The sequence below is a fragment of the Lepisma saccharinum genome (assembly GCF_977018435.1).
Source record: "Lepisma saccharinum chromosome 12 unlocalized genomic scaffold, izLepSacc3.1 SUPER_12_unloc_1, whole genome shotgun sequence".
NCBI classification, from domain to species: Eukaryota; Metazoa; Arthropoda; class Insecta; order Zygentoma; family Lepismatidae; genus Lepisma; species Lepisma saccharinum.
The window spans coordinates 15,351,539-15,373,575 of record NW_028142891.1 but is presented as its reverse complement, the minus strand read 5'-3'; the positions used below and the strand labels follow the sequence as shown (position 1 = coordinate 15,373,575).

General features: G+C 37.8%; 2 protein-coding genes across 6 annotated transcripts in view; both read right to left on the bottom strand.

The window, feature by feature from the left end:
- The window catches only part of LOC145982204 (mitochondrial intermediate peptidase), a 75,492-nt gene extending 59,392 nt beyond the window's left edge, over positions 1–16,100 (bottom strand). The window contains exons 1-4 of one of the 5 annotated variants that reach the window (XM_083115777.1): positions 16,001–16,100; positions 15,285–15,460; positions 5,104–5,366; positions 1,995–2,261 (exon numbers count right to left, since the gene is read on the bottom strand). In XM_083115777.1, coding sequence (XP_082971903.1) covers positions 1,995–2,261; positions 5,104–5,366; positions 15,285–15,446 — 692 coding nt within the window. In that variant the 5' untranslated portion in view covers positions 15,447–15,460; positions 16,001–16,100. The other 4 variants (XM_083115779.1, XM_083115776.1, XM_083115778.1 and 1 more) reach the window with 4 other exon arrangements.
- A 5,429-nt stretch (positions 16,101–21,529) lies between these two features.
- LOC145982188 (23 kDa integral membrane protein-like) overlaps positions 21,530–22,037 on the bottom strand; it is a 41,828-nt gene continuing 41,320 nt past the window's right edge. The window contains exon 5 of the mRNA XM_083115754.1: positions 21,530–21,613. Within this exon, the coding sequence (XP_082971880.1) occupies positions 21,530–21,613 (84 nt within the window). The remainder of the gene's footprint in view (positions 21,614–22,037) is intronic.

Sequence of the window (22,037 nt, the reverse complement as noted above, 5' to 3'; positions counted from 1 at the left end):
AACAAAAAAAAGTCACAGGGTGCTAAATCGGGTGACTACGGGGGATGGGGCACAAGCACCACGTTGTTCGTTGCCAAGAACTGTCGCACTGACATGGCCGTGTGAGCTGGGGCATTGTCATGGTGCAGTAACCACATTCCACTTCTCCACAGTTCTGGATGCTTCCGTCGCACACTTTCACGCAATCTTCTCAAGACATTCAGGTAAAATTGCTGGTTCACTGTTTGTCCTTGGGGAACAAATTCCCTGTGGACAATCCCATTCACATCAAAGAAACAAATCAACAATGTTTTCACATTGGATCGAACTTGACGTGCTTTCTTGGGACGTGGTGAATTTGGAGTCTTCACTGGCTGGATGCTTGTTTCGATTCAGGATCGTACCCATAGCACCAGGACTCATCCCCAGTCACAATTCGTTTGAGAAAATTTGGATCTTGTGCAGTTCAGCCTTCAAGTCGCTACAAACATTCACTTGATTCTTTCTCTGCTCCTCTGACAGCAAGCGAGGTACAAATTTAGCAGACACCCGTCTCATCTTCAAATTGTCAGTCAAAATGTGCTGGCAGATACTCCAGGACAACTCCACTTCTTCAGAAATTTGATTGAAGGTCTTTCGACGATCTTCATTAATGGCATCTCGAACTTTTCCAATGTTTTCTTCATTTCTGCCTGTCGAGGGATGGCCAGGCCTAGGCAAGACTTCAGTTGACATGTCGCCATCTTTGAACCGGGAAAACCAGACGTAGACTTGTGTCTTTCCCAAAGCAGCTTCATTAAAAGCTTGACGAAGCAAAGCAATGGTCTCAGTAGCTGTTTTTCCCAACAAGAAACAAAATTTAACACAGGTCCTTTGCTCCTTGTGGTCCGCCATTTCAACAATCACTCAAAAATCACCAGACTCTTGCCACAACACCACAAACAATGCAACACTACGAACGAACAGCTCAGCACAGAATAATGCCAACTTGCAGATTGATGCAAGATATCCCATACTAATGACACCTAACGACACAAGCCGTAAGTAACTACATCCGTAATCCATGCAACATTATGATTCAGTTTTTTTTTGGTACCTCCTCATATATGCGCTTTGTCTTTGCTTCAACTAGATTCAACTGTCCGTGGCCAATCACAATCAAGTTAGGTAAGAAAACAGTAACAGAAGATGAAAAAAGTAGAGGAAGAAGACAGAAAAGAAGAAAGAAAAATATAAGTTAGCATAACAGAAAACCATAATATGACTCATAACCAAAGTTCGTGTGACACAGATGTTGAGTTGCACTTGTTTCACAGACTTCCACACCAGAAAGAGTTATTCTGCATCAACCTAAAGTACATATACACACCATCATGCTATGTATTATTGTATTTCTTGAATTATTTACATTTGTTGTGTAATATGAAAGTAATTCTATAAAAAAGTACTTTATGAGAGAAGAACGCAAGAAAATACTGGTGTCTAATTTTAGTTAAATTTGTTCATTGGAATTCTGCAAAAAAAAACTATATTTTCCAGTAGTGACTTGTTCAGATAATTCCATACTTAACGGGTTAATGAAAATTGTTGCGCAAACAAAATGACATATTTCAGGAGAACCTCTGGTGGTCCAGCCTGACTAACGTCAGGTAAAGGTATAGGTATACCCTGTGCTTGTGCACACGTGTCATGATGGCATATAGTGTGATGTGGAAGTAGAGCTCCACAGATTCTTGATCTCGGCCATAATTGGGATGATGTGATCAGCATCACGACTGGCCACCTTCACGCCCAAAGGTACCCATTGATACAAGGTTGCGTGGGCCTCAGAACTACGGAAAAACAGGGAAATGACTGGAAAAATTTCTTGTCCAGATCACCAGCCCTGGGATTCAAACCCGGGTCTTCTGCATGGTAGGCAGATGCTATACCAACTAAGCTCTCATGCCCCAGGGCAGGGCAGAGTTAACCCTCAACTCTAAAGGTAAAATAGCAATAAAGAAAACAATACTTACAATCGCCTTATGTTCTCAGGTAAACAGTCTTTTGGCACCTTCCTTGAGCTCAGAGCCCCCGCCATAAACCTCTGTCCGAGCTGCAGAATGGTGTCGTTGAGCAGCACCACTCTCTCCCTTTCCTTCTCCTCCAGGTGGATGCCGCACTGTTCAAAGTCAAACAGGAACAACTTGGAAACGTGCTGGTCCACCTCCGTCAACTGAAACTTGTCTCCAACGTTCACAGCAGACCTCAATGACGAATAGATCTCCCTGCAGGTGTTCAACCTGAAATTAAATGTAAAATTTTAGAGTGGAAAAATTTTACATTTATCCGGATACCAATAAGCAGAGTTAGGATTTTTAGGGGAAAATTTCATTGGGGAAAAGGAAGGGAAAAGGTGCTAAAATAAGACTCAAAAAGGGGGCAAGAAAAGGTGCTGATTGGGGCAAAAAAAATGTGCTGATAATTATACTACTTATTAAAACTTTCCCTCCTATTGTATTAGTGTAAGCTATTCACTCGAAGCTGTGTACACATCACACACATAGGTTGTGTTACAGTTATTCACCAGAGTCTGGGAAAAACACAAAGCTGTTGTACCTTACAACATTAAGCATTTCTAAATTTTTAAAAGTGAGTTTGTTTCTTTTCGGAGATAAAATATCTTTATATAAGCTGAAGCTTTTCTCTACATCCACAGAAACAATGTGGGCAAACTTAGCATTCACTCAGAATAGCAACTCTGTGGAAGTGGCAAATTCCACAACATCCGGATTCTTGTCAAGACTAGCCTCAAGTTTGTCTCTGGCAAAACCATCTAACTGCCCCCTCACAGTAGTAAAGATATCCCATTGTTTTTCCTTTTCGACACCTTGTTCTTCTAAGCTTTTGATGGCTGTCCACAGGTACTTGAACAAAGGCTGTCGCAGAGAAGGTGAGACTAATTCCTGTATAGGAAAACGGCTACCTCCATTGGCTAGCAAATGTACTAGGGTGAAAATTTGGTTCATTAGCTGCCGATTGAGACCAAAATGAGTGCAATAGGTCAAAAAGTCATGACTGCGTAGCAGTTAAAAGACAAGCATGTACATGGACCCCTCCAAGAATCATTAAAATGAAACAAAAAAATTACAAACCACAAGATTTTTATTCAGAATCAGCCATATCGAGTAGACGTACATATTTTTCAAAATAGGCACCATTGACAGCTAAGCAAGCGTCCATGCGCTCCTGCCACTTTGTGAATGTCTTTGAAAATTCATCGTCAGGTAGCGAACTGAAGTAAACTTGTGCTGCGGTGATCACTTCTTTGTTCGTCATGAAATGACGACCACGTAAAGCAGCCTTTAAAAGTGGAAATAGCCAAAAGTCTCATGGTGCAAGGTCCGGGCTGTATGCTGAATGCAGGAAAATTTCAATTTTTCTCTTCGTCACGTAATCCCGAAAAGCCCGCGCGGTATGTGGGTGTGCATTATCGTGGTGCAATATGAAGGAGTTCTTTAAATGCGGCCTCTTTTCTGTTACGTGCTGGCGCAGAGTCTCAATGACTCCTTCGTAATACTGTGACTCTACTCAGTCTGTCTTGATTGGCATGTGCCTGTTGAAACATTGCATATGTTTCCGCAGCACTTTTCCCTAATAGGCAACAATCACTTTTCCTTAATTTCAAATAGGCAACAATCAAGCACAGTTTAAATACATTCAATTTCAGTTAACAATGTGAAAACATCTTAAAGAGAAAAGTGTCGCGAAAAAAGAAAATAAAAATTCAATGATTTGCTGAGGAAATATATTTAACATCACCAGTAAAAGGACACAAAAAGGGGAGGAAAAGCAATTAAAAACACAAAAAAGGGAGAAAAGAGATAAATGTCCCAGAAAAGGGAGGGAAGGGGAAAGATAATCAAAAAAGGGGAATAGGTGCTGGAAAATTAGCTCCATTCTCACGTTGAGGCAACATTTCACACAGTCATTCCAGAGAGGTCTCACTTTCACTACGAAAAAAAGGTGCGCACCTAAAAATGCTAACTCTGCCAATAAGTGTCGAAAGTTTAATGATTGTCAATAATGCTTAGGTTAGAGTGAAAATTGAATACGCAAGCATAGCGTGGCACCCTCAAACCCAGCAAGACAAACAAAGTAGAACAAATTCAAATTAAATTCTTAAGACACGTAAAGTACAAACTAGATGGTATTTACCCTCAAATTGAATCCCATGAGAGCCTTCTTGGATATTTTAACCTAACAACTCTTGACAACAGATGCATCATGCACCACCTCATTTTCCTCCACAAATTCCTAAATAATCACATTGAAGCTCCCTTCGCCTTGTCACAGCTCGATTTCTACATCCCTTCAACCAAGTTATGACCAAGAAAGCAACTCTTCAGCCTCTAACGAAGTAGAACCAATGCACTGGCAATATGACCACTTTGGAACATGTGCGAAAATTTAAGATTATCATTAAAAGTGAAAACAGTGTGGACCTATTTTGCCAAACCCCAATATTGAAAAGGAAAATATTAAAATTAAATAGATTACGATAAGACCTATATGTTTGTTAAATGTGTTTTCTGTCTATATAGTAAATTGTATTACATTGATCTATGCAATTAATCTAAATGTTATCTCAACTATTGTATAATGAACGCAATAACTGGGTAATATACCTGTTAGATCCTTGACAACTTGATTACAATTTCTAATTAATCTTGATAATTACATACCTTTTTCAAAGCTATTTTGCAGGTCCAAATAATACAATTCTTTTATATTATTTTTGCATAGAACGAAAACATTCCTATACTCTGCTCTCTCGATCTCTGAAGCCAGCGAACAAAAACAAGTCTCTGCACAAGTAGTAATTCAAGAGGGAAACTGAGTGCATGAAGAGGAAAATGCAGCTCCAGCTACCAATTGTTTGCAGCAGCACATACTCTTTCACTCTACCCACTCGCTTTCTCCCCTTCTCCACCGTTATGTGTGGGCTTGCTCCACAGATTCCGGGGACAGAGTATAGAACTTTCTAAATGTATTTCTTTTACAGATCATGTACACACAAAATTCAATATTCGTTTACAAGACAATACATGTCAAAATTGCAACATAATAGAAACATGTACTCACTTCTCCACAATGCTACTAACAGTTATGCAGGCGTCTTCAGCAGCCTGCGAAAAGCCAGCATGCGGATGAGCAATTCGTATAAATTCCGCAAGGTCAGCTACTTGGCACAAAGTATCCGAGAGATTGTCAAATATTTCCACCATCCTTCTGTTCCTCCTCGGGCTGCACGATTCCTGCACAAGTTCATCTGTTGTGGCTATGGCTCTGTCTTTCAACAAATAAAATCCAGCAGCGGTCCGTAGCTCTGGAATGCCAAATAGGCCCTGTAAGAAACATGTGTCCTTATTAGAGACCAGATGTTAGGCAAAATGCCTACACCGTATTTCACTAAGCCAAATTGTGTGGTAAAAACGTGAGATGCAACCATCATATATTGTGCTTGTATTACTGGTACATAAAAATAATTTATTACTAGGTAAACTGTCCTTGGTGCAAGATTAGGATGTACCGAATACTTATGAATGTACGTTAAAATTGAATCGAAGGACATCATTTCTTAGTGGGAGTTTAGCTGTCAGAAAAAAATATTAAAACATTAGTTGTGCATTACAGTCGAAATATTACACTTGAGAAAATTTACTGCAGTGTTGCGAAGTATGAACTTATAACATTTTATCTTCTGTGTCCGAAGAATTCTGCACAGCTATCATTGGTTTCGCCATCTGATGCGCACACAATGAAAGATTATAAACTAATTTTTAGACTGAAAAAAAAAAAACAGGGTGCGATGATTATACAGTGAAATGTGGCATATTTAAAGAATCGTAGTTTGCATTTCTGATTAAGAAAAAACTTTAGCATATTTAACACATTGAATCCCATACTCGTGCTATGCACGAGCATCCTGAATATTGCGAGTGTCCCATGTACAATCATAGTACAGGCAATATCACTTCAATGTTTGGAGTTACGATGCTTGGCCATGCACATGCAGAATGTTCCTGGGAGTTCTTTTTGGTATGCCTCTGCATTGTGCTGTACCCTGGTGGTGAAATTTTGAACCATCTTCTCATTGAATGGAAAGCACATTCATTTCATTGATTGCAGTACTAGGCCTATATTTTTAGTGCTTCATCACTCACAAACACACACACACATACACACTTGACCATGGGTGCCCATATGGGGGCAGGGGAAGCTCGAGCTCCCCTTCCCGGCTAATGGAATTTAGTATGCTAACATTATGTTGATGACAGGATCTATTTCAGTACACCCTACATATGGAATCTTTAAGAGCCCTTCCCCCCCACACCCCGAGAAAACTCCTTCGGGCACCCATGCACTTGACCAATGTGTTTACTTCAGTCTCTGGCATACAATGCCATTGCTCTACGAACTGAGCTACCGAGCCAGCCCTGACTTTGCCTGATTTGTCCTCTTTGGGTCTGAATGCACCATATCATAGCCATCAATCATGGGCATCACCAGGGGGGGTGGGGGGTTCAAGCTGTTAAAAAAAATTGAATAGTAGAAACAATAGCAATTATTATAATTATACTGCTTATGATGATTATTGCAAGATAATAACAATGATAAACCTATAAAAACAAATATTTTTTTCCAAATTATTGTTATTATTATCATCATCATCATTTTACCGTGAGGGAAGATTTTTCTGCTCAATCCACCAGATGAGCAAATATCCAGGACAAGTGTTATCAGTATTTTTTAACTTTCAATAGTTATTATCAGGGCCCGGGGCTTTATGTCCTATAAACCTGTAAAATATGTATGTAATTATGTCGTAAAAATTGAAAAATATGAAAAACTCAATATGTTGACCAAGGCAGAAATTTATTTTATTATACAACATAAACTAAAAGTAACGTTTCAACCTTCTAGCAAGGTCTTCTTCAGACTATATACCAAGTAGAAATGTAACAAGGTACAAGAAAAGGACGAATTTGAATACAGAATTTGAAAAACAGCCTACAATTTTTTTTGGCAGAACAAGTTACGCTGAATACATTTCCGATCCACAATACTCTTACAATCTTGCAACATAGGGATGATGTACGACTTAAGAGAGAGAGAAATGCAATATTTAAACACACGAAAGAAACAGGACATGACATAGAGTGGGGTGAGGCTAAGCAGATAGGAAGGGAGAAGAAAATGCTAGTGAGAAAATGGAAGGAAGCCAAGGAAATAGAGAAGAAAGGTGAAGAAGACACAATGAACTGGAATGGGGGACTGAAGTAAAACAAAGAATGGAAGAAGGTGTTAGAAAGAGTGGAAAGGACAAGAGAGAAAGAGGAGAGAAGAAGGAAGAAAATGAAGGAAAAAGAGCGTGAGATATAAAGCCAAACCACATTATATATGGAAGTAAATATGTTTAGCCTTTTAGATGAAAGTACAGTTGACAAGGGAAAGCAACCTGCTAGAGTTCCAGAACAACTTTCTAATAGTCTATATATCATCCTTTTCTTGTACCTTGTTACGTTTGTACTTGGTACAGAGTCTGAAGAAGACCTTGCTAGAAGGTTGAAACGTTACGTTTAGTTTATGTTTTATAATAAAATAAATTTCTGCCTTGATCAGCATATTGAGTATTTCATATCATGGAAACAAGGCTTAATGGTGTTATAAATGAAAAATATGTCAGAATATTGCAGAAATATTCCCACTAAAGCCAAAAATATGCACAACAGTATTTTCGAATTTCTCAGTATACTGGAAGTCGGTTTCTTCCAGGGAAGATAACTAGGCTGGGGGGGTGGGGGGGGGTATTAAATGAATTCAGAATTCCTTTAACCGAAGAATGTAAAGGAAAGATACTGAAAATATCGTGGGGCTCACTGCAATTATCCTAAGTTTAATTTGCTATTATGTCAGATTTACACATTTGTGGAAACGAAAGCATAATTGGCAGCTCTCTACAGCTGTGGTAAATCTAGGCAATTAATACACAAACACAACTTTTTAAGGCAGATCTTAACTATATAGAACCCGAAAAGCAGTATACAAAACATTTGCCAGAACATTTTACACTCTATATTATTTCTGTTCCACAATGCACACATCAACTTGTTTCAGCAACCAATACATAAAACAACATTTTTGTATTTTTTAAGTATACAGAATTTGAAAAACAGCCTACAAATTTTTTTGGCAGAACAAGTTACGCTGAATACATTTCCGATCCACAATACACTTACAATCTTGCAAGTTCCCGTATGTGGCATTCTACTCAGTTGCACTGTTACAGTGATTCATGCCTGCCTCCAGTGATCTTGAAACTCCCATACTCGATTGCCGATAGAAGATTTGAACAAATTTTCACACAAAGATGAACAGAAAGTGATAGACAAAGGTAATGTTCAGAGAGAGGTTGCAAAAAACCGTAGTTTGTGCAAAGAATAGAACTTAATGAAGGCATTAAACCTCAAAGTTTATATTTTGATGGTAAGAAGGATGAGACTGTAATGTTAAAGCAGATGGGCGATCAAAAAAACAAAAAAAATGCAAATGAGGAACACTACGTGTTAGTTGAAGAACCAAACAGTCGATCCCTTGGCCATGCATCGGTGTCAGGATCATCCAATGTTATTAACATTGGAAGTTTGATAATTCAGAAGCTGAAAGATAATAATGTAGACTTGATAGATCTGAGGGCAGTTGGTTGCGATGGAACTAATATTAACGTCCGAGTTCCGGGGGACTCATAAAATTTCTCGAGAACCACGTTCAAAGACCTTTGCAGTGGTTAATTTGCCTCCTGCATTTCAACGAATTACCAATTCGACACGTGCTGAAGACAATTGATGACACACAACAGGACCTTATACATTTTCGGGCCCTGTAGGAAAAATGCTCCATAATTGTGAGGACAGGCCAGTTACAAACTATGAGGCTATACCTGCCGAAATGCCAACCTTAGATATACAAGATTTGAGCTTAGATCAGCAGTATCTTCTGCAGATATGTCAAGCTGTAATCAGTGGCAAGTGCGACACACGTTTAGGAAACAAGAAGCCCAGAAAATTATCTCATGCTACATGGCTTACTACTGCCTGTCGCCTGCTTCGCCTTTAAATTTCCACAGAAAACCCAACAAAAGAACTGAAGATTCTTGCTAAGTTCATTGTGCATGTTTATGCCCCTGTTTGGTCCTCTGTGAAATCAAACCCGACATGCAAAGATGGTGCTAGGCACTTGTATCTGGCAACTAAGCTCTCAAGGTACCTTGAGGAACCTTTGAAAACTATAGTGAATAAGGTGATCGCCAGGAATTCATTTTTTGCTCATCCAGAGAATTTGTTGCTCAGTATGCTGACAGATGATAAGCGTGAAGTCAGAGAAATATCTGTTGAGAAGGATTTCAGATGCTTGGGCAAGGAAAACATCCGGTGAAGGGTCAATACGTAAGTTCAAAGTGCCAGAAATATATTTCATGGTAGAGGACTACATCAACATGATAGACTCGGATGTGTGCCTTGTAACAGAGCCTCCCTTAGTTGCCCATCTAAATTCAGAGGACATTGAGAAGATGGTGGATGACCAGAATATTGCAGAAACAACAATTGCATCCTTCCCGTGTCACACTCAAGCAGCTGAGAGTCTGGTTAAAGTAGTGAGTGAGGCTTCAGCATCTGTTTGTGGTGAAGGAGAAAGAAATGCTTATTTCAGATCTAAACTTGATGCAAGAAAGCAATTACCAACATATGAGAAGAAATCTGATTATTTTGAGCAAAGAGAGAAGTAAAACTGAAATTAAAAGAACAGTTTAGGCGAGGGAGGTTGAGTTCTGGGTTGGTGCAACCTGCAGCATTATACTACACTAGACCAGACATGTGCGAACATGAATATATTTTGGTTTCATTGCTATATTTGTTTTTTGTTGTAACTACATTTTGTTATAAAAGTTGCAGTTTGCATCAAGCGAAGAGCTTCACTCTCTTCCATTGGGCATTGTGGCTAACTAGACCCCTCGGGAGGCACGGCAAGAAATTCTTCAATTTGGCTTAAAAAAAATTGTGACATGTTTTGCTACCATTACGCAACTTTTGCACACTATATGTTTTTCAATTCCTGAAAAAAAAATTTTGGGGCCTTTTTCGATACACCCTAGTATACAGGCATTTTTTCATGGTTCGGTTTCTATATGTCTGTAAACACATAATTTGGGTTTTTAGTGATGAGTGACTGCATGTTTGCTTAAGAATGATTTTTCACTTTCGTGTACTCCTATATGGTTCTTCTCTTGCAACCCGTCATTCGTTTACTGTTGTGAAAGGGTTTCGTAGTTATGTTAGGCAAGTGAGGTTTAGATAGGGTTACCAAGCATCCTGTTTTTACCAGACAAGTCCTACATTTTGAGCATCACATAAATTGAATTAAGAAAATATACTTGTTTCAGTCGAAGAAAGAGAAATCACAGGTAAACATCACGTAAGTTACAAGCCTATGGATTCCATTCCCAAACTCAATATTGAAATTTATTTTGGTTCAGATATTTAAAAAAGAGAAAAGAAAAGAGAGTGTTCCACTAGAACAAACACAGAGACTGACGCTACAAGCAGCAAAGTTCTGTGGCCACAGAGAGGAATTTCCAAGTTTCAGGGTTTACACGAATGAAGTGTATTCTCGATCAAAATTACCACCTGAGAGCTAGTGTCGCTTCCAATATGGCCACTCTAAGTAGGATAAATCGTTTGTTTACATTCAGAAGGACGTAAGAGCAGCATGTTGTTGTGATTGGGTACGGAAGAAACGTTTAAATTACACAATATTTTTAAATATTGCAAATGCAATGTGAATTCCAGGAACTATAACGAAGGTGAAGCTGTGTTGAGAACGAAGCATTTAATTATGATACGCAAAAATAACTCTGAAAATGCAGATGAAACTAATGTATACGCAGGTTCTTCAAAGCAAATGCTGTTTCATCTGCACCTCAGGTTGTAACTGGAGCTCTCGGAAATGATTTGAAAAGCAATTCACCTGTATTTGCAAAGCTTGGGCAGGAGAAAAATGTAAACACTCCGTTGCAGTTCTTTCCCCAAAGAGGCAGGCTGGTTTAATAACACAGGATAATAATAATAATAATATAATTCACAATTTCGTCCAGGCTATCTTCACTGAAAAATGACTGAATCAAACCGTAATTAATCTTGAAACTATTTTTATTTTCACACTTAATCGACTTGCACCTATTCCATATTTCATACATAATACTTTTATTTTTTAAAAAAAAGTTTATTCATAAAGAACAATTTTAAACTTTACTTTCACATGGAAAAAGAATCATCTCTCGGCAAATAATGTGAACAGACTCGTGCATTCTTTGTAATTTCCTTGCCGCATTTCAATGTCGTCTCCCCATGCCAATCTTCTGCCTATCAACTCTGTTATCCCCGATTTATTTACAAATTTCAATTTGTTGATTCCACGGGGTGGAAACAAATGAAAACTTTTATTTTATCCTGACCCACAAAACGATTTAGAGCAAAAAACTGCTCAGTAGACATTACTTCTTCGAACATTTTCCATGCTTTGAACGACTTCAACACAACAGCATCCTACATAGATGTTCTGGAAAATCCCACCAGATGGCATATCAGATAATTTTAATCGCGAATTCCATTCTTATTCAATATTTTTATTACAAAGCAGACTTATAAAATTGTACTAAAAACCACTTCATCTGAAACTTCTGTAACCATTATAAGTTATGTTAAGGACATTATCTTTCATAGTATTTCAAGTTATGTTAACTACTGAATATCTGTTGGGCATTTCACTCATATGAAAATCTTGAGAGAGTATTTTCATTAATGTCAGCACAATGGATTGGTGAGGAAAATTAATTTCCCATAAGAGTTTGTAAATGGGTCAGTATAATTACAAAGAGTTTGAATGTTGTATTTTTAAAAGTATATTTTGAGAAAAATTGGCTCCTCTGAGAACTACAACTAACAACACAGGTAGTAAGAAGCATATTGTTTAATTTCTTTGTAATCTTGAATTTTCTTTTATTTCAATCTGCACTTTTTGGGATTAGGTGATAGACCAGCAACAGCTGAACCTCACCCAGCAATAAAGTCAATTAAATATTGTTTAGTACTGATTCCAAGTTTTGTGTTTAAGAAATCATTAAAAAAATATTTTGGGGCCCAAGTTCCTTTTGTTTTATTGCAATTTCATCATGCTATGAATGCAATTTTTACATGGATCGATTTCGATTTACGTCTGTTAACACATAGGTACTGTGGAGTTTTAGCGATTATTTAAGATTTTGTTCAATATATGCTTTCGTGGTTAGGTTAGGCTGGTTAGGTTTGGTTCCCTTAGCATTAAAATAAAGTCCCTAAATGCATTCTACTAAGTTTCCGATTTACTTCTACATTCATTCCCACGCTTCTACGATATTTACAGTCGCTTGTCAACGGAAAATACATTGTCCATGGGAAGTACACATGCTTGCATTTTTAAGTTGTTTATTTTCAACATAAATAACTTATAAATATGGGGAAACTAGTACTCACTTTTATACTGGAACAACAGTACAGCAAGTTCCAACGAGGATGGTGGCAGTGGCCACTGAAATTAATCGAAAAAGAAAAAACAGCTTCGCAGATAAAAGTGAGTACTAATTTTTCCGTATTATATACTACCGCGTCTCTCTTTTCCCAATTATGAATAAATAACTTTTTCAAAATCCAAAGTCATTGCTTTAAGGAATGTTCAAATTTTGTGTGACAATGATTTCCAAAATTCTACAATAATAAAATTTCAAATCACAAACCCTGAGACCTTCTGTAAACAAAACCACCTGCATGCAGAAAGCATTGCAATCTCATAGAAGTAAAATAATCCACACGAAAATTCAGCATTGTTACAGGATTCATTACGTAAGGTAAAGCAATGGCCAATTTGTAGTATGGGATACGCTGCCGCAAATGACGTCTCACTTAAACATAATGCTCTTTCTTTTTTACTTATTGCTTCACCTTTATGGTTAACTCTTTGCACCAGTAATCATTTCCCATAAATTTGGCTTCTTTCTTGAATGTGAATTGAATATATTTTACTTGCATTTTTTTAGACAGAATGATATAACATGGTAATGTATATTTCTAAGGTTTGATATAGATAGGAGTGTATTTGAAATTTGTTTGTAGATTTTATGTAAATTGTATCTTATGTAAATAAAATATATAATGGGCATAAACAGCCATATACAATGCTGTAAGTCCAATAAATATATTGATGATGATGAAACTTGGAAACTTGGAAACTTTGACAAGCATCCTAATAACGATTTTTGTTCCACCAAATATAGTGCACTTCGTAAAATAACTTGGTGACATGGCAAGGCAAGATAAGTGTGAACATTTTGTAGTAATATGCATTGTAACTTTCAATGAGCTTAGAGGTTTGTGTACATAATGATATTTTATAACATTGGTTATTTTCTAAAAATAATCATGTGAACAGCAAGGAAGTAGTGCAATGAAGTAATATTGCCTGGCTTATTCTTAGAAAAATAACATGCCGAGTTCTATGCGTGCGGGAAAGTCTCCGTGTTCTCCGAGCTTGCTTTCAAAGCACCAGCAAGGACAGTCTTTGAAAAGGGGTGAGAAACAGATTCTACTCAATATTTATGTAACGTTCTGTCAGTGGTATCCTGAGAAACCAGTAAATGAAGTGGTTAAGTTGGTATCCCAGTGCAGTAGTGTGTCAGTGTCTGCAGTTCTAAGGGTTATGAAAGAGAGAATGACCGGGAGAATAACAATGTATGCGGCTACATATTCGTCTGATGTTTTGAGAGCGGGTTCTCACATTCAGAGGCTCTTATATAAAATGAATAGGTGAGGGCGAACTATGAGTGTAACAGCAGATGATTGCGGTCATGAATCAGCTGACGCGGAGTGATACATCGAATCGGTGAGACCGTTTGTTTACAGAAGGTCTCAGGGTTGGTGATTTACACTGTAGTCTCTCTGGTAGGAGAATTTGAAAAAAATCATAAACAATCGGAACACCTACCTATTTTTGTTTTAAAACTGAAAAGGTGCAATTTTTACATTTGCTGAACTGTTCTAATAATGTGTATTATTTACTGCAAACGATCTCTGTCCTACATTTTGGGGTAGCATGTTCTATGTTTACCTTGTAGTGATCTGCTAACCTCGGTCTAGTGTATGTAGTATTCAAATAATGTATCTAAATGCTTTTGTGGTTAGGTGAGGCAAGTCAGGTTTAGGGCTATTAGCATTACAATAATTTGCATAAATGCTTTCAACATATCATCATGTTGTTCTCAAGCACGACACCCCTGCAACCCTCATGTCGACAGTAGTTTGTGGAATGCCTTGTTGATGGGAAGCAGGGATATTTGCATAAGGCACCTCTTTCATCTTTTTGCCAATAATTAGGACTTTTCAGAACTGCAAACAGTGCTATTTACTTTCAACAAGGTTCTAATTTACTGCAACAATCATTTCTACAATTCTGGAATACTTCGTCTGGTACTTGTTTACTATCCTTCGGACACATTCATTTTTACAGAAGAAACTACTTACCGTAATAAGTTCCTGTAGCATTGTCGAACATCGGGAAGGTGTTTTGTGTGACGTGGGAATGTTTCATAGCTGAAATTAATGTTGTTCATTGAAAATTAATTCTCCGACAGAGAATAGCTAGCCCCACGAACCATTGGCACGTGGATAGGTTAGTGCTGTTAGGTTAGGAAACATAGTTAAAATTTGGTGTTGTGTTAGTATCAGGATCTAGATATTGGAAATAATTGTGAACTATTGGCGCTAGCCCCACGAACCATTGGCACGTGGTTAGGTTAGTTCTGTTAGGTTAGGAAACATAGTTCAAATTTCATCAAAACAACGTTGATACACCTTCAGGAATGTTCCGCGAAGCAGATACGTAAGAACGAATGTCAAAAATTGACGAAACCAAAAAATTGGAGGTGTCCGAAGGATAGTAAATTTTTACCTTTCGTCTTTCTCCTATGAAACATTGAAAAAACATTCATTAAACATTCGGAACCGTTACTCAAATAGGTCTTGATTCAGATGTTGCGTTGATACAGGTAACATTTTTATTATAGCTACTTACAAAAATAAATTAAACAGTACGTGTTTTGCATCTCGATTTACTTGATTTTCAGACATACTGTACAATTTGAAAATACGGTCTAGATGTCAAGACGTGAAACTTACTGTATCTCCTGTTACAATCCTTGGGTTAATTTTTCTGGCAGGTCTTGTATTGAATGCAGTTGCCAACGGTGACCAGGTGCTGACAAAGTTTCTGGCAAAGAGAGTGACATTGTTTATGCTTTCCCCTGAAAGCATACGACAAGGAATCTTCAGGGAACACATGACAAATCATCCAGCTATAACAAGAGGGGAGAGATTAAATTCATTAATGAAAATTGGAAACACAACGCTGACGTAGCAGTCGAAGTACCCTTTCATTTCTGACAAAAAAAAAACAACCTTTGAAATGATTAAAATGAAAACTTATACAATACACGTGAATCTATTCTATGTTTTCTCGCTAATCATGAACCTATTTTGAGATTTTCTAGCGCCTAGTTAAACAATTACACCTAAAGATCCTGGCCCTAATAAAAACATCCTGATATTAATAAATATGGTAAACAACATCATACATTATGATGAGAAAAATATCTACATGCCATTCTAATATTTAAGTGATAGTTTGGCACTGTAAACATTTGATGAAAACAAACGCAGGCGTTAAAAATACCGGTACTTTTCAAAGAGAAATATTACATTTACAGTATGTGTCCTGCACGAAGTGATAACGTGTTGTTTAATTAACACTATTTCAATCGCATTTTATCTTCGTTTATTATATTTGCTATGCTGCTTTAACATATAATAAATCACAGAAATTTTGCATTACATACACGGCCAGAACCGCGGCAGGCGTTCTTCTGTTGTTTACTGTAATTAGTGTTGCCAGCACGTCTTTCCTTTTCGAACAAAATTTTTGAAAGCAAAAGCACGGGACTTGTGCTGTTGGCCTTTGTACACAGAGTGATGCTCTGTCCAAAAGGTTCAAAGTACAGACTTGAAGTATGGTCTTCACGGAAGTGACGTCACCTAGTACAGTTCGAAAGTGCCAATTGAAGTACACAAGTGCACTACTCGCAGGACAGATGGTTGCTGACTAGGTCACGTGATTTCCGCACTCGTTGCTCATTTTTTAAAAAATCACTGAGGTAGAAAGCCAGCAACACAGGTTGGACCAACAAGTTGTTGGTTAAAGTTTTTCTAATGTGTGGAAATGTATGTGTAAGAATATTTGAAAATGCTTTCGTGATTTCGTGGTGAAAAACAAGTGTTTAAAACGTGGGAAACCAACGCATTCTCGTTTATGTCACATACATATCTACTGATAGTATTTGACACTGCAGTCGAAGTTCAGTTCTAAAGTCTTCTTCAAGACCACAATGCTCTCGGCTTCAAGTACGGTCTTCCACCTTTCGGACACGGCCTAAGTTTCAGATTATTTATTATTATTATTATTATTATTATTATTATTTAAATTATAGGCCTAATCCATTGAGAAGTTGTGTATTTTCAAGCGGGTTTAACCTGGATTACTCCCAGAGGGGGTGAGGGGTGAGGGGTGCGGTTGAAGTTGTAAGCATCCTCCTTTGTTCCTTCTAAAACAAGCATCGGATACTTGAAAAATCAGAGATGTAAAATACAACCCAAACTACCCCTCTTTCAGCCCAGCATTTCTAAAAGAAAAGAACGTCAAAGGCAGGAAAATATGTCAAAATAAGGACTGACTACATAAAAAAGTACACATAACCCCTCCCTTTCGCAAATCCTGGGCACGCCACTGCTAACTACTAAATAAGAGGTCCGGAAGGAGGGGAATCCATTGCCAATACCTATATCTATCTATTCAGTGGCGTGCCCAGGATTTTTGAAAGGGAGGGATTGCGTATACCTTTTTAGTAGTCAGCCAGTGCGATATGTAGTTATCTGTGACCGTTGATTCATCCATACACTCATAAAGTCCCCGTGCAAATTTACCTCAGTATCCATATCCAATTTATGAATATTATGTGAAAAGTTTATCTTACTGTTGCAACAACTACTAAATAATTATTGTGATTGCAGTTAAACTATGTGTAGAATTTCAAATAATAAAAGAAGTATAATGAAGCTACAAAAATATCCTGTAAAATATAATATGAAAGGCCTGTGTTGGTAAAATAAAAACACTCAATATTATTTTAAGTGTAGAATTCAACTTACAGTAGCCGATTACTTGAGTATTCCCGATATTTGTCTTTATACGTGGGTTGGAGATTTAAGAGTGGCAACTATTTATTTACAAATAATACAAAAGAGATATCTCTGTGAAACTTTTACAGCCCTTCGATGTAGTCACCAACATTGTGTACAACCGTTGCCAGCGATGTGAAGTCGTAGTATACCTGTAGCAGCGCCTGTTCTGTTGATGGTTCGAATGGAGCGGTCTATTGCCTGAAGAAGCTCTGGAACAATTCGGAAGTAAATGTTCTTCATCTTAGGGATCAAATCAAAGTCACAGGTGCTTAAGTCCGGGGAGTATGGGGGGTGGTAGAGTACCTATGAGTCCCATCGAGCTAAGAAATCAGCCACAGCTTGCGTTACATGCGCCCGAGCATTGTCCTGCAAATAGATGGGAGGATTCAGCAGAAAGAGTCGCCTCTTCTTTCGCAAAGCAAGTCGCAGGTCTTGTTCTAAAAATGAAAATTAATACTGCGCCTTGACGGTCTATCCTTGAGGTACGGTATGCGTTAAGATAACACCATCACAAATCACAATCTTGCACGGTAATCACCATAACTTTCACATTAGTATGGTTCTGACTACACAACTTTAGACCACCAACTCCAAAGATACTCTATTCCTCTCATCACTGCGCATGCGCCTAGTGTTGGAAAGTAGAGTCTATTTACTGGGAGGTAGGTTAGGTATCAAACTAATGTGTGATATAAGCGAGAAGCACCGGTTCCGTTTCATGGCGTATATATAGCAGTGTTGCCACTATTAAATCTCCAACCCACGTATACGGACTTAAGCCGAAGAGATGCTACTGGCGTACCTGCATTAACGGTTTGTAATTTATCCGGAAAAGATGTTCTGAATGATTTTACACGCAAATCTTGCATTATATTCATTGTCCTTTTTAACTTTAGTACACAGAGCACTAGCACAACATCATTGAAACAAATAATACATTTTCGAATGGCCAATGAGGAGCGCTAAGCACAGAGCCTCCGATCACACGCATTCATTTCCTCGCACCAATATTCTGTCGTGTCCCTGGAGAAGAATGAAATTCCAGATGCTAAAAAAAATCACTTTACGAGCTTGAAATTCCATGCGATGCCAGAAGTCCTATAAGTTCGAATTATTGTGTTTGTCCTTTTTCATTAAATTGTAAAATTACAGCCGGGTCATCTCCGATTACCTAGATTTTGTCATCTTTTCCTGCCTTTGACGTTCTTTTATTTTAATACTGAGCTGAAGAGAGGGGTTATGAACCACAACAACACCCCTTAGGCACGCCGCTGTAGCTATTGTGTAACGTGTATGTCGTGGCAGCGGTGGCTCAGTCGGTAACGCGTCTGACTACCATGCTAAAGGTCCCGGGTTCGATCCCAGCCGGTTCAAATCCGGGAACTTTTCTAACGGTGGAAGCGGCCCCGGCGCCCACCCAGCGTCGAATAAAATGGGTACCTGGGGGAAACCCTGGGGGGTAAAGGCGGTCAGGGGCGTGATGCTGATCATATCACCCACTCACGACCGGATCAAGAAAGTGTGGGGCGTTACCCCCACACCCCGTATACGCCTTCATGGCGTGGTGCTATGCACAGGGGAACACTTTACTTTACTTTTGTATGTCATATTAACATTTTCATTGTTATGTCATTATCGGCTGTAATCGTATAAGTCGGGTCTCATTCATTACCTAATAGGCAGACATGTTACTCGAAATGTATTTCAGGGGGTTCGAACCAAGTGTTTAAGAAATAATAATAATATAAATGTTTAAATTAAAATAATCATATTAAATTAAATGAAAGTTTTATTAATTAAAATATGTAAATTACCGTAATTAATATTGTTATTATTAAATGAATAAGGTACAAAGACGGTATATGAATAAAGCACGTACGGTATTCATTATCTAGCTTACCTGTAGTCAAGATCACCAAAATTTGTATAAAGAGAACTGTAGTGGCAAGGAAATTAATGTAAAAACGGTAAATAATTGAATATTTATTGAATAACAAAAAACGATGTTAGATCCAGTTGACGAAAAGCAAAATTCCTGATTAACATTTTATGCAAATTATTTATGAGTAGGGACGTGAAATTTTTGTTTCATTTTCTCCTAAATTTCGATTTACTCTAATTCGGTGTTATTTTTCGTGGTTTAGGTCAAAATTCGGTGTTAATTTTACATGAGTTTTTATTGTTGCTTCTATACTAAAGATTTTCACATTGCTTCAGTTCTGGAAAATTGAGACAAATTTCAGTTTTAAGAACAAAAAAATAAAAAAAATATGGCTTACCTCTGTGAGAAATGACGACATTTCTTCCATTTGGAAAACTATTTCGTCTCATCATTCACTAAATATGAAATGTTTATTGAATAATATTACCCAAATCTTTGAACACAATCATACACATCACATTTCCGTAACAATGAAAAAAAAAGAACAATTGCGACCTCAAAATAACCATTTTGTGTACGCACACATACACACCCTCTAAGCCCCTCCCCTGCAACACAACAAGTGCTTCTCCATGAATATTTTCCAGTTCCTTCGAAACTTCCCTTCTGGGAAGATCCCCCAGCGAATTCCTTTTCAGGACGAAGTTAAACACTCTCAGTCATGTCTGCGCCAAACTGCAATAAATAAATGATCTCATAGCGCTTCAGGTAGTTCTTTTGTGACAGAAGAAGTGTTATCCCCAATTTGTATTGCGTTTCTCGCGTTTAAGTGCAAAATTCGGTATTATTCTGAAAAAAATGGCATAATTTGCGATATTTCGCGATTCCAAAACACCAAAAATTGCGTGTAATCTACCCAAACACATTTTTTTTATTTCCTCAACTTCTCTGTGTTATCGTTAAAAAGGAAAACTTCACGTCTCTATTTATAAGTAGTAGTGTGCATAAACCTTCTTTGGTACTGTCTGTCCTTCAAAGCCTTATGATCCCAATCTAATCCTTGCCTTCCAGTAAGTTTCACAGAAATAAATAATCCTCCATTATATGAATACAACAAATGCTAAACAACTATATTTCATTATTTAATTTTTATATTTGGTAAGTGTTTCGGGCGGGGGGTTTCTACACACCCTATACTGCCGCCAATGGAGTCCAATACTGTGACGTTACAGCAGACGACGCGCTGGGACTGAGTCTAAACAAATAAACACGTGCTTTTCTTCCTATCCATTTCAATGCTATTTTCCTTCGGAAGGGGTAGCTTCAATTACTGTGACAGCAGTTACGAAACAAAATTGTGATGTGCATCGTACATCAATGTAAAGATGAGATTTCGGAGAATACATCTATATATAGCATATACCTTACAGATGAGAATGTAAAGAATAAATGGAGTAGGGAATTGAATAAAGCGAATGCTCCAAAAGAAATCTCAGCCAATGGGCGCCGTCGGTTCAATCCCACAGTTTCCCATCATCCATGGCGGCAGCATGGCCGACTTGAGATCGGGTGAGGTTCGGGTCGGCTTCGGCTGTGCTCGGACCTGGAATTTCTTATGAGAATGCATGATTTTCTTAGTCCGGTTATTCTTTACCTTATTCTCTGTAAGGTATGTGTGATATATAGTCGTATTCTCCGAAATCTCATCTTTACACTGATGTACGATACGCATCATAATTTTGTTTCATAACTGCTGTCACAATAATTAAAGCTACCCCTTCCGAAGGAAAATAGCATTGAATTGGATACGAAGAAAACACGTTCTCTCGTTGTGTAGACTCAGTTCCAGCTCGTCGTCTCCTTGTGACGTCACCACTAATGGACTCCATAGGAAAGTAAGTGCTGCTTCTCTTTCAGATTAGAACCAATGGCATGCCTCTACATACAATAATCGCGGTTTCACTTCAATACCTAACATTCTACGCTCAATACGACGCCATAGTTTTAATGAATCGTAACGTAATATGCCACTGCAAGAATTAATACTGTTTTCGGTTGAGAATAGGTTTTGAAAAAAGGCTGCGGAACAACCTCCTGGCACCTCCCCCTGGCCAAGGAGAAAGAGAAGAATTGAAATTTAGCATACAAAAAATAAGTAGATTAGTTAGTTTTAAGATGTACGAAAAATTAACAATATGAAATTAATAGTAAAAAGTAAAGAAAAGAAAGCAAAATGAACAAATATGATTTATTGTACACAATATGCGAAGACGTTGGTTAATTCTGAACTCTTGGGCTTCACTGAATACCACGCGAGGATGATTGCAGCCATCTGAAATGAAGAGAAATGCACGGTGTCTATTGATTTCGATTGATTTTGTGTTTTAAGTCCACTTTATGCACAGTAAGGCTAATCGGGACTGGACCTACAGTTTAAAGTGGGATCCGAACCACTATGTGCCTCAACCGGCAAGGTGTCTACAAAAGGCAAACGGATATCTGGCATCCTCACAACATGTTCATTCCACTTTAACTGATATTGTTGAATTTTGTTCCACTCATGATCCTTGTATTAGATAAGATGTAAAACATTATATTCCATAAAAACGATTATGACAATTTCTTATCACGTTAATTTAAATAAATTTAAAAATTGTCATCTAAACTCTCATTACTGTGGAATATTTGGCTCACCACTTCTAGGAATGTGTCTTTCAATTCAAATTTTAACAGGTCTTTTCCTAGCATGAGACTCC